Raw genomic sequence first — 17,559 nt, 5'->3', positions numbered from 1 at the left:
AGCTCCTTGCCACCCAGCCAAGATCACGGGCTGTGACAGATCTGAGAGAGAGAGATTCTGTGACTGAAGTGGTAATGGGGTGGACAGAAGCAAGCACGTGCACGTGGACAAGAGAGCAAAGAATTGGAAAAAAGACCAGGAGAGACTTGAGCCGTAGGGAGGCAATAGTTCATTTTCTCAGAGAACTGGTCTTCGTCCGTAGTAACCTCGGTGCCTGTCTCAGGGTCAGTATGCCACTAATTTTGGCTGGCTGAATGAGAGGCCAAATGGTGGGAAAGAGGGAGGTGATCAGTGGCGAAGAGAGGGAGGCAGAACCGCTCCTAAGTGGTCGAAGGTGGCAGCAAGGGGATCGCTTGCAGTTTGGGGGGGGGGGGTCTTTGTAGAGGGTGAGGAATAGTTTAGAAGGGAAAAGCTTCCTGCTCCACAGCAGCGGTAAGGATCTGTTAGTCCTTACTAGAAGGCATAGACGACCTTCGTCCCTTCAGTCAGTAATCACTAAGCACCTCCTCCTCATTCATCCACAAGGTGTGTCATTTTTGCCCAGTGCCTGTGTGCAAAATGTACCAAAAGTGAATTTATGTTCACTTGGTTTTTGACAAAGTGCCAAGACAATTCGTTGAAGAGAGAACTAGAATGACCTTTCCATCAAATGGTCCTGGGACAACATGCCAAAAATAAGAATGAAGTTGGACCTCTTCCTCACACCATACACAAAAATTAAGATGAGTGATAGACATAAATGTGACAGTCAGAACTCTCAGAAGAAAACATAGGAATAAATCTTCATTACCTTAGATCAGTCAGTGGGTTATTTGATGTGACACCAAAATCACATGGAACTACAGAAAAAACAGACAAATGGGACTTCATCGAAATCAGAGACTTGTGCTTGAGAGCACACCATCAAGAACCTGGCAAGGTGGTCCACAAAATGGGAGTAACTATTTGTAAATTATTTTTGTGATGAGAAACTGAGATGCAAAAAAATAAATATATATGTATGTATATTTAAAACGTCATTCAAGAGTAAAAAGACAAATGACCCAGTTTTTAAAAACTGGACAAATAATTTGAATAGACATTTCTCTAAGGAAGATACACAGCACATGAAAAGCACAGCACATGAAAAGATGCTCAACAGTATTAAATGGTAAGTAAATACAAATCAGAAACACAAAAAATACCACTTTACATGCAGTGAGGTGGCAAGGTTAAAGACAACAGGTCTTGGCAAGGATATGGAGAAATTGGAACCCTCAAATAAACCTGGTTAGAATATAAGGTAGTGCGGCTGATTTTAACACTGGTCTGGTGGTTCCTCCACGTGTTCACCAGAGTTACCCCATGACCCGACAGTTCTGTTCTTAGATATATACACCCAAAAGAATTGAAAACATGTATTCATTCATATACCTGCACTCTCATATCACCACTGTTCACAATAACTAGAATGTGGAAACAGCCCGAATGTCCATCAATGGATAAATTGATGGACATACACAAAAAATTTTATGCATACACAAAAAATGGATACACACACACACACACACACACACACACACACAGTGGAATACTACTATTCAGCTGAAAAAAAGAAATGAAGCCCTTATATACACTACAGGGATGATGGACCTCCAAAGCACTGTGCTAAGTGGAAGAAGGCAGACACAAAAAGCACATCTTGTATGATGGTGTTTATATGAAATGTCCAGAATAAGCATATGTCTAGAAACAGAAGATTAGTGGTGGGAAGGAACTGAAGGTTGAGAAGAAATGGGGAGTGATTGCTAATGGGTATAGGATTCCTTTTTGGTGTGATAGAAATGTTCTAAAATTATATGCGATGTGGTTACACAACTCTGAACATATTCAAAACCATTGAATTATATACTTTAAAAGAGTGAATCGTATGGTATATGAATCTCTCAGTAACACTTAAAAAAGAAAAACATATTTCACAATTTTTTTATTTAAAAAAATTTTTTTACAGGAAAAAAGAGTGTGGGAGCAGGGGATGGGCAGAGAGAGAGGGGGGACAGAGGATCTGAAGCAGGCTCAGTGCTGAAAGCAGAGAGCCCGATGCAGGGCTTGAACTCAGGAACATGAGATCATGACCTGAGCCCAAGTCAGATGTTTCACCAACTGAGCTACCCAGGCGCCCCCATATTTCACAATTTTGAGTGATTAGAGAATGACCAGCAGTCTTTCACAACTCGATTAATAAAATAACATGCCAGTGAAATAAAATACATTTTATAATTTGGGGTTAACTTGGGGGGAGCGTGACAAAGGGAAACTATAAAAGTAGTGCACACAGATGCAGACTTTTGTTTACAGTCAAGTCAGGAATCTGGAGAGGAAGAAAACAGAGCACACTTGGAAAAGAGCGAAAACACAAATTGGGGTAGACTCAGAAAAGAAACAGGAGAACCTGGGTCAGGGCACAGGAGAAGCTGGGTGCGCTGTCAGCCGAAAGGGGAACTGCCTTTAAGTTGGCTGACACTGAGTACAGTGAGGTGTGCCTACAGAAAACTAACTTACAGGACTAATACGGACACTCAAGAGAATGGACTGAAATGAGAAATTGTTCTTAGTTGCAGTAGATGAATTGAATGATTGCAGTTTCAAGTTGTCATTAAGAAGTAAACTTGGAAGGGGGCACCTGGGTGGCTCAGTCGGTTGAGCATCTGACTTGAGCGCAGGTCATGATCTCACATGATCTCAACTCTGTGAGTTGGAGCCCCGCGTCGGGCTCTGTGCTGACAGCTCGGAGCCTGGAGCCCGCTTCAGATTCTGTGTCTCCCTCTCTCTCTGCCCCTCCCCCACTCGTGCTCTGTCTCTCTCTCAAAAATAAACATTTAAAAAATAAAATAAAAAATCTTCTCAGAGGCTCAAGTCTGTATTGAAGTTAGGACTCTGGCGGGTATACTTTGACATAAGAAGAATAAATAGGAAAAACTCTTAAATAAATGTCTTTGAAAATGACACCATTACACCATACAGAAGAACATATACTGTGTGTGATATCATGTAAGGTCAGGAATTGTTATTACATACTTATATGTAATCGTATTTATGGCAAGTTGGTTCTCTCTAATCTGAAATGCTGTCACTGTTCTCGTGTTAAAAAAATCATTTAATTTTTATATACCAAGGATTATTAAGAGCAGTTTAAATCACCTGGCTTTTCTTGACTGCACACTATTTGTATTTCATATTATTAGAAGTAAAATTAAATAAAAGAAGGTGTCACAACCCTGTTTTCTCAAGTGGATAGGCATCATTCTGGCCTTCACCTTCAAGAATAAAAAAAAAAAGGCAAACACTAAGTGAATGATACATCCACAGCAAAATCCAATAGCCTAGCATAATTATTTATTGTCTCTTATTCCTGAATCCATGTAACATTTGTTGAGCCCATGTCCTATGTGAGTGTGTGGAGATGAGTCCGATGCAATCCCTGCCCCTGGGATTTTTAACCTGGGAGTTTGTAGTAAAAAATAATTTATTAAAAAGTTGACTCTATATTTTTGAAAGTTTAAGTTTGAACCAACATTTTTAAATCCCTTCAAAACCAAATATGTCTTTATTCATCCTTGGCTTTGGCAGCTTTCCGGAAGTATATACTTTGCAAAACGTTGCTGAGTTTACCTAGGACAGCTTATTGAAATGATTGGGCTCACTGATTTTACCTGACCGTTGGGTCCTTGGATTGCCGTCTTCCACCATGTTTCAGCCTATAAACATGTATAAATAATTCAAGTTAAAAAACATTTTTTACTCATTTTCACTTCTTTCGCTTTTTGCCCATCCCAAAAGGAAGTCAGAATATAAATGTTTGTTCCACATTTCTAGTGAAACAGAAAAGCTCCCATTCACAAGTACAGCTGGTATACCACACAGCATGCTTGAAAGGCCAGGAGCTGGACTCAGCCACCCATGCTGTGTGCTTTGCTGTGCCACTGTCAAGGAAGATGGCAGTCTCAAAGTTGAGTCCTGAGTAGCACTTGATTTTGTCATGTGTGCACATATAGGTATGTATTCATACATGTAAATGAAAAAAAATAACAGTCGAACAGCACAGCCTTCCTACAGTGCATAAAATAAAAACTTCAAACGTGACATGGTGAAAATTCCGTTTCTTCACCACCTCTGACAGTGTGGTTCCTTACGGGTTTTTCCAGAGATGCTCTGTCAGAGCACTACTGCTAGCCTGTTTCTTTTCCTTTCAAAGCCTAGCATTTTATTTCAGACAACCATGTATTTAAAAGTATCCAATTATACTCACTGGCCACGCAGGTCATGGTGGCCTGAGCCAGTGGTCCTGCGCACCAGGATGCTTCAAAACCTTATTAAAATGTTTGGATCCCCATGAAGCCCTACTGTACCTAAGTTTACCAGGACATTTGGTTAGGAATGGGGTTGATTGGGTTTCATCTTTTGTGGAATCAGGAGTGCTGATAAATGAAGTCAAGATTTAGGGGAGCCTGGATGGCTCAGTCGGTTAAGTGTCGGACTCTTGAATTCAGTTCAGGTCGTGTTCTCATGGTTATGAGATCAAGCCCTGCTTCAGGCTCTGCACTGAGTGTGGAGCCTACTTGAGCTATTCTCTCTCTCTTAATTAATCAATTTATTAATTTTTCAAAAAAGGAAGTAAAGATTTCAAAGTTTCCAGTCCTACACCTGCTCGTGGTCGTCATTAACCAGCTTTACTTGGAACACATGTTAGCTGGGAACACCAGTCTGGCTGTAAATTGCAGTAAGCTGCGTTGTGGAACATCCATCACTGAACACTTTTAGAAGTGCTTTTTTTTCAGGGGCGCCTGGGTGGCTCAGCTGGTTAAGCTTCCTGCTTCGGCTCAGGCCATGATCTCATGGTTTGTGAGTTCAGGCGCCGTGTCGGGCTCTGTGCTGATAGCTCGGAGCCTGGAGCCTGCTTCTATTTTCTCACCCTCTCTCTCTGCCCTTCCCAAACCACTCCCAAAAAATAAGTAAAAATTTTTTAAAACAGTATTTTTTCCTTCACAGCATGAATAAAAGTATCTGTGAGACGCACAAAATAAATAGAAGTATTGAATTATATATCAAACATGAAAAACAGGTGGCAGTATATAGTATGTTTCCATTTTCATAAACTAGTGATGTGTTAGAAGAAAAAGCACAATAACGTACCAGATGTTAACAGTGTTATTATCTAGGGTGGGTTAATTCCGTGTGGAGTGGGGATAGGGTGGCAGGGGAATGGACTTTCTTTAGTAGCCGTCTCAGCGTTATCGCTGTGTGAACTGAGGAAAATAAGAGCATATCTTATTTTCATAGTAAATGTTGTTTTAATGTAGAGGCAAGTTTTCAAGAGGTATTCTGAGTATGTAACTATGTACATGTGTGTGAGGGTTTTGGGTTTCTTTAGTTCTGGGAGCCTTGTCTTTCTATAAAGTCTTAGTGGACAGTCCTTTGTTCTCACTTTGAAAAATAAGGATACCAAGTTGAACTAAAAATAAATTCTTGGAGCAGAGTAGTTTTTATTCAGGCCACGGGGTCTTCACAAATAACCTAACCAAAAAGCAGAGAGATGGGGTCGGGGGAGAAGGGATGGCAGAGCCCATGTTAAATCATGTATATTTTATTTGTAATCATAAATTCCTCCAGCAAACACCTACCATTTTCTTTCATACTGTTAGTTTCAGGACACTCTCCGCTTAACAAAAAAAGCACAGAAGAATAACCGTTGGCAGTTTTTAACTAGTGGTATTAATTTTAAACCCTAACCAGTTGAGGCGTTTGGTTTCCAACTTAAGGAATTACACAAAGTATGTATAATGGTTAAGAACATAGTCGGCATGCAGCATCTCTCGAGAGCAACTTGATAGAATATTCATAGTGAATTTTAAAACTGAGTACTCATTAATTGACTCATTCCATTTGTCTGAATGCATCTTGTAAAAATCAGTTATATACTGGGATGTTTGACCTGGTAAATTTTATTTTTAACATTGTTCATAGGCGTATGAAACACGAAGGGAGTCTCAGTGTCCAAAATAGAGGGATGGTTTGACCAATTTCAGTATGTAACTAGAGCTAAGATGGTTTATGGTGGGCTTTTTGCTTTAGTAAATAAGGATTTTGAAGACTAGTCGATAACAGAAATTCTTTAATAACAAGATTAGGTTAAATATAAAAGGACGAGGGGCACCTGAGTGGCTAAATCGGTTAAGCTTCTGACTTAGTTTCGGCTCAGGTCGTGGTCACGCGGTTCGTGGGTTCAAGCCCCACATCTGACTCTGCTGACCGTGCAGAGTCAGCTTTGGATCCTCTGTCTCTCCCCTCTCTGCCCTTCCTCCCGCCTCACACGTGCATGCTCTCTCTCCCTCAGTAAACATTTTTGAAAATATTTATAAATGGGTGATAGAAATCTTCATGCCTCAATTTCTGAAAAATGTGTATTATATATTTTTATAGATATAAAAAATTTTAACATTATGAAAATATTTTAATTAATCTTAAGTTGGTAAAGAACATAACTATGGTTAGGTTTTTTTTTTTTTTCTTTCTATGCTATTGATAGGAATAGTTTTCATTTTCAATGGTTTCCCTCCCTCAGAATAGCTGAGAATTCAGTCCTTAGAAGGACTCTTTAGTTTCAAATATTGTCAGTAATTTTTTGAAATTCTGTTTTTGTATCATATCTATTTTTCTAGTGTTAGTGAGATATAAGTGATGTAGAGCATTGTATAAGTTGTACAGCATAATGATTTGACTTACATGTATCATGACATGATTACCAAAATAGTTACACTAACATCATCTTAGGTCATCATTTCTAATATATTGTTTAAAAATTCTGAAGATGTGGGGCGCCTGGATGGCTTCAGTTAGTTGAGCGGCCGACTTCAGCTCAGGTCATGATCTCGCGGTTTGTGAGTTTGAGCCCTGCATCCGGTTCGCTGCTGACAGCTCAGAGCCTGGAGCCTGCTTCAGATTCTGTGTCTCCTTCTCTCTCTGCCCTCTCTTGCTCTCACTCTGGCTCTCTCTCTCTCTCTCTTAAAAATAAATAAACATTAAAAAAAATCTGAAGATGATCTTGGATTGGTAGTAATCCTTTCCACTGGTCCGGTGGACTTTTGCCCTCTTAACTGCTTAGAGAATATCCTTTGGCCACGGGGCTGTGTACCTCTCATTATAGAGCTACCTTCGTTCACTTGTGTTACTCTTTTCTCTCATGAGGGGCACCTTTATCAGTAAGACTTGTGTAATTTTTTTTTTTTTTTTTTTTTTGGTTTCCAGATTCATTTTCTATTTAAAGGCAAAAAAAAAAAAAAAAAAAGCTGATTGCTCTTTTCAGATTATGTTAAATTTCCAACATAATTATTTAAAAGCCATAGATAGACCTATTGATCTTTGATAAGGTGTAGTTCTATGCACATGTGTTTTTACTCTTAGTGCTCCTTAGTTTAACTGTTGGTAATATGCCAAATGCGGATTCATTGTAAGTCAGGGACAAGTGGCGTTTGTGTATGTCTGCTCTGTGAAAGTGAAACGATCGATAATATGTGAATACGCATCCTTGTGGTAATCTACAAGCTGCACATGTGTGTGCGCTTGCGTGTATGTGTATGGAGTCATGATTCAACTTCAGAATCACAGACACTGGAATAAGTTGCAAAATAGCCCTTTCCTTGAAGAGAATGTGCTTGAGTATGAAACAGAACTCTCAATGTTAGTTTTACATTTCTATTTGATGGAATCTAAGGTTATGGAAATGACTGTAAAAATAATTTGTCTGAAAGAAGTCTGGATGCAGAAATCTAATAGAGAAAATATTTGAGAATATGGATCATCAGCGAGTGCAACAGATACACTTCCCCAAGCACCACATGGTGTGGATCAAAGCATCCCATGACTTGGATCCTTGTGGTCAAATCATTACATATTGATTGGAACCCCACTGAAGGATTAACCCCTTATGTTCATGCCAAGTTTCTTCTCAGTCGTGGTGTCTATAATTTTAGGGATGTAATCTTCCTGCTGTCGCTAGTGTTTTTAAGCTAATCATCTACTTGGATATATTTGTCTTGCTAAGTTATTTGATGCTAAATTATTTAATTGCTCTATTCGGTGCTTGATAAAATTAATTTGTGAAAAGATCATACAATTATGTGAAAGCAGTTTTCTAGTGGAAGGGAGGAGGAAAATGTATAATATCCTGGGTAGAAAACAGCAAGAGAATCTCAAAATCAAGTACAGATTTGATCATTTTCATTATGTAGATTAAATGATAAATTCTAGCTTTTTAAAGAATCCTTCACAGTTTGAGTAGAGAGCTTTGCCTCTAACAAAAGCCTGTCAAACACTTTTCATACGTGGTGGTACATTTCTAACATTGGACTAGTCACAGTCTGGAATTTAACTCTTGCTTTTAGATAACAATGCAGAATTAATTTGTAAATGCCTGGGGAAAAGAAACCCTAGATTTCTCCATGTCCACTTTCAGACATGTGGGTTCCTCTTGCCTTTTAAGCCTGTTGGGATGGTTCTTGGCAACAAATTCATTCTCTTGTCCTTTTGTGTGTGTGTGTGCGTGTGTGCTTTTTTTCAGTTTGTCCCACGAGGAGCACCCCCATAGCCATCCTCTCTACGGACATGGTGTATGCAAGTGGCCAGGCTGTGAAGCAGTGTGCGAAGATTTCCAATCATTTCTGAAGTAAGAATGATTTTATATCGCTTTCTTCTCTTACATAGCTATCACCTCCCACTGCTCATGCTTTTCCTTATAAAATACCTTTTTGATGGAGGGTTTCACACCCCCATTTTGAGAATGGACTCTAGATCCTAAGAGCTAGCACATTGTCCTAGGAATAGTCCCAGAATCTGCGGAGGGTAGATGGTAAAGGGCAAAAGAGGTTCACCCAAGGGTAGTTTTGATGCTCTTGGTAAGAGTCTATCGTTTACCCGTTTCCTCAGGATGACAGTGATTAAATAAAAATTTTCCCAGTACTAAATTTGCCAGAATTTAGTTTTCATTTGTATTCATTGGTCTGCATACTGAGTCACTGACATACTCTTAAGTTTACAAGACTGCTGTCACTTCACGGCCAGTTGCAGCTTAGTGACTGGTCCCCTTCATTTTTATACACATGACTTACACACTTAAGAAATGGGTGCCAAGGAAATGCTGCCAAGTTGCTTCCTACCTTTCCATCCTGGTGTTGACTTTAGTTCCAATTCTTGTCCTTAGGGGGAGAATGGAGTAACTTTAATTTCTACCATTAAAGTATGACGAAAACTTGGATTATCCCACTTAAGTCTGTAACATTGCTAAAGTATCTCTGTAAAGAAATGATAGATTAATCATCTCAGACTAAACTGCCCTGTGTTATTGACACCCCATAAATTTATCGGTAGTATCACCGAATCATTGGCAGATGGGCTGAATATAATAATACATTGTATTTAGTATATTTATATATTACACAATAACTGAACATATGCACGTGTATCACTCCTTTATGTCTGACTTCGTGATGGCTTATAGATTGGGAGTTGGGAGGTCTTTGCTTTTGGCTTTTCCCTCTCATTCAAGCCCCCAGAAATAGAAAACAGCTGATTTGTGTACAGGTTTTTAGTTTTGTGTGGTCTGTATATTCTTAAAGCAGTCTCTGTATTTAGCCTTATGGATCTGCATACAACTGTTTTAAGAACGTACCATTAAAGATCCATTCATTGTTTACCTGAAAGGAGTTTCACTGATAGGGTGTTTTAATTCATGAAGACTGTGAATCTATTTCAGAGCTTCCCAGCTTTAATAATTTACTTGATGAGCATTATGTAGTCATTAGAAAGTTAAGTGCTTAAAAAAAAAATTTTTACAAGAGATGCCTAAAATTTGTTCCTAAATATGAACAATCAAGGGCAGTGATACTTTAAAGTAAGCAAAAGCCCTTTACAATTATTCTGATTCAAGCTAGTTGTGTTATTGGGCTTTGTTCTCTTATAAATCACTCATTATAAATCTTTGTTTTGTTTTTGCCTAATTGTATTTAGATAATGAGAGAAAAAGACTTTGGCAGAAACCACTTTCAAATTCTGATTTCACCTTCTTCACCAGTGCTAGCTTTGATAAATACATTGGTGCTAATTTCACTTATCTCTAGAATGGTTGATAACCATCTGTAAATAGGATTTATTTTCATAAAGTCTTTAAAAATACACAATTGCTATGACTATTCTTGGTGTATCAGTTTTAGAGCCACAAAGGGAAAAAGGCAGTTTTTCAGTATGATCCATTTAAAAAATGTTGTTAATAATCAGAGTATTTCCACCCTCAACCTCAAATCAGAAGTCCATTTATCACTAAGCTGACAATTTTATATATATATACACATATATATATATATGTATATATATATATATGTAATTTTTTTCTTGTGCCCCTACAATGAGATAGCACAATTTTAAACCAACCTCGTACGAAAGAAAAGAATCTAATGATCATGAAAATTGGGGCCTAGACTAATGAGTTGTTTTTTTTTTAAAAAATCCCCTTTTAAGGATATTTGGAGCCTGGATCTTTATAGGAAACCATCTGTCAATTATTGTGGTTTTGCACGTGACGCGACATGTTCTTGGTTCATGTTTGCTCAGTGGATTGGGTAGCCACTATGAACCTGCCATGGTTGCCTGTTTATTTCTTAGTACTTAATGACTTCTGTTTGTTAGAAGACTTCCGCTTGTAAGCTACAGACCTGGTTTAACCCCTTTCTCCCCTCCCCCCCAAGACGGCAGGGGGGAGTTGGGGAGTGATAATTGGCTCTTATAACTAGGAGGTCCAGTGGGATAGCCGCCTCAAGCATGGCTGGATCTAGAAGCTTAAACAAGCCTATTGGAGCATTGGTTTTGTGTCTGTTGGCTTGGTTTTCTTCTGTGTTGCCTTCACTCTTAGGCTCTTTCCAAGTAGAACTAAAGACGACAAATCTATATGCCACAAGTTGATCCATCTCACAGTGCACCTCTTTTTCTGTCGTCCACCAGTAGTCCCGAGCAGGCTCCCCCTGACCCAGTGACCCAGATTGAGTCACGTGTTCCAGCTTTGAGCCAGTCACAGTGTTGTAGCCAGCCTTCCTTCCATCGCATGGCCACCTCCAGAGCACATAGAGACGTTCACCCTTCACCCCACGTGAACCACATGGGGGTTAGGGATGAGAGATTTGGTTCCCAAGTGTGAAAAACAAGTATATAAACCAGAAATGGGAGAGTAAATGCTGAACGTGAAAGAAAAAAACCCTCGAACTCACTGCTCTCTTAATGATTTCTTGAGTTACCCATTGATTGGCCATATATGACAAATTCAGGATTCTGAGTTTCCTCTACAGCATGATTTTAGCTCTGGGAAATTCAGAGTTGTCTTCAGGTTTCAGTGTCTTGCTTAATGTAGTGGAAAATAAGTTAGTCTTCTTGCAGATTCGCTTCTCCCACATCTGTGTGCAGTCTAAAGAGTAATCAAATTGGCTCTCGTGAAACCAACTTTGCTTTCCATTGAACTGGACTGAAAGAGCTACCATATATCGTGTGGGTCAAACAGAAACCACATGGCCTCTTTGAATCATGTCATCGTGGAGTCATTGTTGATGAGAAGTGATGTTTTAAGCATTTCTTCTCAAAGTGTGCCATATTTGTAGATTCTGGAAGCACCTCTTGTGGGCTCACTCTTCTTTTCCATTCTCACTCTATAGAGGGACATAACAGTCTTATGGTTTAAGCAAGTTGATACTAGGAGTACTTGGATTCTCCAAGGCACTTCTAGTCAACAAAATGTAGCATTGCTCTGACCTTGACTTAGTTGTTGCGTTCTAGATTTTTTTCCCCACTTATCTTTTGATCCCCTGATTTTATGCTCCCCTAGTAAGAGTCTATAATTAAACAACTCAGAACTGTGCCACAGGGTCAGCTCCAAGTACTTTATATATATGGCTGACCCTTGAATAACATGGATTTGAACTGTGGAGATCAACTTACATGCAGATTTGTTTTCTCAATAAACACAATACAGTTTTAGAAATACTTCCTTTCCTTAGGATTTTCTTAATACTTTATATTGTAGCTTACTTTATTGCAATATAGTATATAATACATAACAACACACAGTAACGTGTTGATCGACGTCGTGTGTTGTTGGTAAGGCTTCCTATGAACAGTAGGCTATTAGCAGTTCAGTTTGGGGGGGGGAGTCAAAAGTTACCCATGGATTTTTGCTACCTGAGGGGTGAGGAGGGGTCAGCGTTCCTAACCCCCACGTTTTTCAAGAGTCAGCTGTATGACCCATTTAATCCTCACCCCACCTAACAGTGATAATATTAAGGTATTACTCTCAACTTACAGCTAAGGAAGCTAACACAGAGAAGTCAAGTGATTTTCCCCAAGGTCACACAGCCAGCAGGAAGTGGAGTGAAGATCCAAATCCAAGCAGTCCTGCGACCACGGGGTTAGAAGCATCACCATTTATTAACTATATGTTTTCAACTTCATGCCATAGGTGTAGAAAGAGCTTCGAAGAAAAGGCAGATGGGGTAGTGAAGCCATTTGGTATCAGTGTGTTCTTTGAGCTAGGCACACAGCGTGTGTGAGCATCAGTATCCGCACGTGTAGTTGGGGATAACAGTATTAGTGACCCCCTCTCGAGGTTGTTAGAATTAAAAGGCGCATCACATAAAGTGCCTGACCCATACTAGGCACTCTTTAAAAATGTATCAGTCCTTTTTTTCTTATCTATGCCCTCAAGTACATGTTTAAAAGAGGGATAATTTTAAATATCCGAACATTTCTGAGCATTCCTAGGGAAGATGTTGTAACCGTGCAGAACATTAACATGTCAGAAGAGACTAATCTTTAATATTTGTCACCATAAATTTCTTGCCAAAAGTCCCACACAATCCAGTGTGATGGAGGGGCGAGGGGCGGCCAACTTTTTCTGTAAAGGATCTGACAGTAAATAGGGTAGATTTTTGCAGTCTGTACAGTCTCTCGCAACTACTCACCCCTGCTTTTGTAGCGTAAAAGCAACCATAGGACCGTGTGTAAGGGATGGGTGTTTAGAATGCTGACCTCTGACCTGGAGTAAACTTGTTGGTGTCATAACGTTTTTAGCTGAGAAATCTTTTTACATTTCCTTAGCCATTGCTGTCTTGGGTTATTTTAGTTTGTATTCACAGAGCCCTTAGATTTATTCACATTTTGGGAAAACACCCATGCATGCCTTGCCCTGTTACCTCATTCACCATCCACAGTTTTTACACTTAGATGGGCTTGGGCTCTTTCCACCTGGTTTTTAGGGCTCAGTGTGAAAGGGGAAAGTGACTTTGCGTGGTAGCTGTTTTCTGATCCTCTGTTGCTGAGGCTAGTAGGAGATAACTTTTAGAGAGGCCAAGATCAGTTATTCAGGATAAAAATCCCATCTGACAATAAAATGCCAGTGTTCACAGAGAGGGAGGTTAAAGGAAGGGAGGGGAGACTCATGGGTCTAAAAATGAGGCATATTCTTTTTTCCCTCCTGAGAGAGAAATATCATAACTATTGGTAAATCAAACCCAGAGATTTGACACTTTTCTGTGATCATTCTGCAGTGTTTGTTCCCAAGGTGAGGTATACCACAGGGCCCTTGATTTCAAAGATAAATACTGTACAAATAACCATCCTGTTGTCTTTCCCCCACAGCCAGCAGAGGGACGCTTTATCAGAATCAGCAGATACCCAGTCCATTGTATGCATTTATTTCCCTGTTTTTTCTCAAAACAAGTTGCAGTTTTCGTGTTGGTGTTTTTTGTTTTTTTTTTTAACCCATCAACCACGAGTTATCATGTGACTGTTGTATTTGTTAGCGCTGAGACCAGCAGGCGCTCCTACTCAGTCTAATGAAATCCTCCAGCCCTGCATTGCTTCCCAGCCTCTGGGAGCAGCAAAACAAAAACAAACCCGAGCCTCTCCAGATAGGTGAAGCTCCCCGCGTTCTTCCATTCTGTCCCCACTTGGATCATTTGTTGCTTTTCTTCAAACCAGGCTGCAGACACAACCTTTCCCAGTGAAAACACGGATTTATACTTCTTCCCTTGTTCTTTTTCAAAAGGGGCTCCTATCATTCTCTGACAAGGTGGAGAGTGGATTTGAAGGTTAAATCATGACCACATTTTCCCGTTTCTGACTTCAAATGTAAAATCAGGCACAGACCCAGTTTCACAAATACAAGGTAGTCCTATGTGCTTGGGGAAAATATTTCCATCTATCCCTAGTTTTTCTTGTTGGTGGTCATTTGTGTAACATCTCAGAAGGGTGTAATTTGCGTCCTTGCTTGGTATCCATTTGAAAGGAATTTTTGTTTTTGTTTTGTTTGTATTTTTCGTGCTTTTCTCTTGAAGAAGAACACTGTGCACAGTGATCAAAACAATGCCTGTGCGTGTTGGTCAAATGTATATTGTTTATTAAAACCCAGGTAAATTTGCTCTGTGCTCTAATAGAAGCCTAGGAGAAGAAAAATGAGGGAAATGCCCATGGGACAGAACTCTGACCCTTCCAAAAGGTTGAGGACTGTAGACAGTAGAGGACATTTCATCGGTCATTGGCTTTAAAAAAAATTTTTTTTTCTGTGAATTTTACTTCTCAAAACTGTGAAGAGTTTTATGTGAAAGAAACTACTAAGTGCGCCCTGTAATGTTTTCACAAGTGTTTTTATCATGGTAACATCTTGTTTACTTTAGTTCCCTGCCTAAAACTACTTGGAACATGTTAAGAAAACATCTCGAGAAAACCTTGACAAAGAGGCTTTTGTTGAACAGCCACCGTGAGGCTGCAAGGATCACAAAGGTGTTAACTTTCCGCCCCTTAAGCACTTCCACATGAAGTTCCAGCAACGATGTTTGTGGTTTTGGAAAAACAAAGTGTATGTTAAAGAAACCAGGTATATGCTAATACATGTCGAAGGAGGCCGGATATCATAAATTGTTTCAAACCATTTGTGGCTCTCGGTTTGCATGCCTGAATGTTCTGCAGTGAAATCGCCTCCAGTTAGTGCAGGAGGCTGGAGCACATGTGGAGGGAACAGCCCTCTAGTATGTCGGGTGTGTGCAGATCCAAGCCTCCAGCCTCACCATTTAAATCTCAAGAACACAGGGACGATGCTGGTCCCCGTTCAGATCCCAGGTGACAGGTCTTTGAGTAGCGTTAAGAGGAGCTCAGTATTTTTATGAATTTGACTTTTGTACTTCTCCTGCATTTTTGAATTGCTTTAGAAAAATAAAAAGTGGGTGGGACCGGCACACATTTTTATCCCCCTGAAAAGTCCGCCCTTTCACCTTTCTGACATTGTTCAGGAGTTCAAGACCTTTCCAAGTACTCAGAGAGGTCAGAGTGGCCTAAATACCACAGTGCCCTCTAGTGATCTATAGAATATTAGATGGAAAAGTTTAAACAATTTTGCCAAAGGTAACAGGCTCAGTGCCACCACCTTGCTCGAAAAAGAAGCAGATAACCTTTGAACCCATTTTTTTCCCCAGCAAACAGACCTTTGTCAAAAATGCAAATTAAATTTATTTTTTTCTCGTAGACTTCGAAAGCACTAGAGAAAACATTTCGTAAATGTCTACTCAGTGCAGTGAAGTCTGCATGTACCGGAGTATCATGTATACAGGACGTTGTGTCGCTACAGATACATCGTTGTGCGTTCTTCTCTTTTAAGAGCCATTAGTTACGTACTTCACGTGATCATTTCCGGTGTGTAATTAGAAGGCATTACTTAAAAGACAGGGATCATCTTTGCTCCATACTTTTATTGACACTGTCTACCATATTATGGCCATGTCTAAATGGTAAAATTTATTATTAGCAGCAGTGTCACAAAAGTCTGAGACAGCGATTTTCCTTTCAATAAAAGTAGTTAAAAACCTTTTAGAAAATCCATAATTTTGATTGCTGGTACTTCATAAATGTATAACTGGTACTTTTTAGCTGTCTCTTTAGGGAAAAATGAGTTTTATCACCTGCAGTACCTGGGTTAATGAAATTGTGTGTTGGAATTTCGCCAGGATGAAAGATGAGATCATTCCAAGACACTAATATTGGCAACAGGTCTCATAAAAAGCTCTGACTCTTGAGTGAAGTATCATTAGATTTTTTTTTATTATTATTATTTTATTTAAATTGAGGGATTAAGTTAGTTGTCCTTTTCAAAGTTTCTGTGCTGGTGAGATTCTCATTTGGCATCCACATTTCAAAACCCAGTGACCTAAAAACCTGTACAGAGCCAAGAGAAACAGAGAAATGTCCATCAGTACCTAGTAGAAGAATTTCCTTGCTTCAAATTTCAACTCTAGTTCCTGTTCAGCCCTTTACAAATCACGACTCCCAGCTCAAATTTGAAATAATGCGGCCTTTTTTCCCCGTGTTCCTCCTGTGTTTGATTGTTTGTGGATATTAGCTGTCCAGGAAATCCCATACTTACAGATATAAATCCAGAATGATCTTGTTTTTCCGCAGCCAGCCCAGGATGTATTAGGCAGTTATGATGATTTGTTAATTTTTGTGACCTGTATTTATTTTATGTGCGCTGTATACTTTGAGGGTGGAATCAGCTGTTGAAATAGTCCCGTCTCTCACACACAGAAAGGAAGCACTCTCCTTTTTCTTTTCTGCTTTGGGTTTTCTTGCTTTATTTTTGGAAGGTTTTTTTAATCTCTTAGTGTCTGTTCCGTATGCGCTTCTTCCATATGGCGATAAACAAGAGATATATTGTGCCTCATACACTTAAACTCAACCCTATCCAGGGCGGGCCTTTGGAGACGTGTGAACAGGGCCACATTCTTTCCAAACATGTTTTCCATCCATAATAGGTCTTGACTATGTGATTCTGTTCTCGTTTTTGTGGTCATATACATTTGACCCAGATAATGTATCCATCCTCAGAAGTAATATGTGTTTAGGTTAGGATTCTGCATGGAATAAATCAGAAAATTATAGTCTGGAAGAAGAATAAAAATCACCAAGGTTAGCATTATTTCCTTCGCTCTTCCGGCCACTGCCTATCTTCGTAAAAGATAATCCTTATGATTTTTTTTTTTTTTAAGTCAAGTATTTGTTTCTCTGTACCTCTGATTCTATTTCTATTCACGGAGACCCACTGCTGCTCCTGAATCTCAGTGTCACGTCACTGGCTAGGAGATGCTGCCAGGTTTTTGATGTCTCAACTTATGATGGTTACAGGAATAATGGAAACTGGGGCAGTCTACCAAAAAATTAAAGGACGAGTAATGAAAATCCAGTCCTACCAAACAACATATATTTACAGTTGCCTGTTGTTTTTATAGCTGCATTTTAGCAAGATTTTATCTTTGCATCCATTTGGGTCTGGAAAAATGACACCTGCCAACGTTCATAACCGTTCCTGATGCCTCCACATTTTCCGTAGCCCTTTCTATTTCAACAGCATTTCAGGGGCTGCATTAGAGGCCATTTGAATATTTCATTTCCTATTAATTATGCACTGTGACTCTCAGTGTCATTATAAAAAAGAGCCCTAAT

General features: G+C 39.4%; 1 protein-coding gene across 11 annotated transcripts in view; it reads left to right on the top strand.

The window, feature by feature from the left end:
* FOXP1 (forkhead box P1) overlaps nucleotides 1–17,559 on the top strand; it is a 465,483-nt gene that overhangs the window by 403,762 nt on the left and 44,162 nt on the right. For all 11 annotated transcript variants that reach the window (XM_042929976.1, XM_042929970.1, XM_042929971.1 and 8 more), the window contains one exon: nucleotides 8,597–8,701. In XM_042929976.1, coding sequence (XP_042785910.1) covers nucleotides 8,597–8,701 — 105 coding nt within the window. The remainder of the gene's footprint in view (nucleotides 1–8,596; nucleotides 8,702–17,559) is intronic.

The sequence above is a fragment of the Panthera leo genome, chromosome A2, assembly GCF_018350215.1.
Source record: "Panthera leo isolate Ple1 chromosome A2, P.leo_Ple1_pat1.1, whole genome shotgun sequence".
Lineage (NCBI taxonomy): Eukaryota > Metazoa > Chordata > Mammalia > Carnivora > Felidae > Panthera > Panthera leo.
This window is presented reverse-complemented; position numbering and strand designations above follow the sequence as displayed.